This window comes from Suncus etruscus, chromosome 2 (genome assembly GCF_024139225.1).
Source record: "Suncus etruscus isolate mSunEtr1 chromosome 2, mSunEtr1.pri.cur, whole genome shotgun sequence".
Lineage (NCBI taxonomy): Eukaryota > Metazoa > Chordata > Mammalia > Eulipotyphla > Soricidae > Suncus > Suncus etruscus.
In genome coordinates, this window is record NC_064849.1 from 10,823,140 (window position 1) to 10,823,912 (window position 773).

A 773-nucleotide genomic window follows, 5' to 3' on the forward strand; every position below is an offset into this window, starting at 1 on the left:
CTCCCCAACCTTGATGTGAGCATCAAGAAAAGTCACACAAGCAACTGACAAGCTTCTCGTGTTTTATTCGGTGATTGTTGGGCATCTCAGGGCTGGGGCATCTGTCGTGGGGGTAGGAGTAAAAACGAGCCCCAGCAGGGATTGGAGATTCAAAAACTTGGTTCCCAGAGCCTCTCTGGGACTGGGGGGGCTTGAAGCTGTCGCAGGCTGAGGGGTGTCCACCTCCTCAAGAGCCTCTGGCTGTTCTCCGGCCAGATCTGCAGCGAGCCGAGCCCCGACGGGGCTGTCCCCGACGCCGGCTGACCCGTCTCCGACGGCGGCGACGCCGGACACCTCCTGAATGCACCCTGGACTGCCTTTTGCGGGAGCATCTCTGCTGGCGAGTGGGGGGACGGCAGCGGGTAGGGCCCCTGGGCCGCCTCCGTACCACACCGACGTTTTCCGGATTCTGGGTCTGGCCTTGGCCCTGCTCCTCGTCCTGCTCTTGCTTCACCCCTTCCTGGGTGCAGTGCTCCAGCAGAAGGTACGGGCTGGGGCTCCTGACACAGTGGCGCACCATGGTGCTCAGCAGGCCGCCACTGGCCTGGAGCAGGTGAGGCAGGCCCTCCCCTCCTGCTGGCAACGTGGGTGTGTTCTGCGGCGGCCTTTGGGGCACTTGTATATAAAGGGCCCCCCACTGTGACCTAGTGGCCCCACCCCCCCATTGTTCCGACCCTGACCAGTCTCCGCCAGCTCCCCTTGGCCTGGAAAGGGTCTGCCTAACCTCTAACATT

General features: G+C 62.9%; 1 protein-coding gene across 1 annotated transcript; it reads right to left on the reverse strand.

Moving 5' to 3' along the window:
- Positions 1 to 226: 226 nt before the first annotated feature.
- LOC126001605 (protamine-2-like) lies at positions 227 to 559 on the reverse strand. Its single transcript, XM_049768886.1, has one exon. It carries the CDS (start codon positions 557 to 559, stop codon positions 227 to 229), a length of 333 nt encoding a protein of 110 aa, XP_049624843.1.
- Positions 560 to 773: the final 214 nt, after the last annotated feature.

Coding starts and splice junctions, on each gene's coding strand:
- LOC126001605 (XM_049768886.1), bottom strand. CDS start 559: ATGGTGCGCCACTGTGTCAGGAGCCCCAGCCCGTACCTTCTGCTGGAG.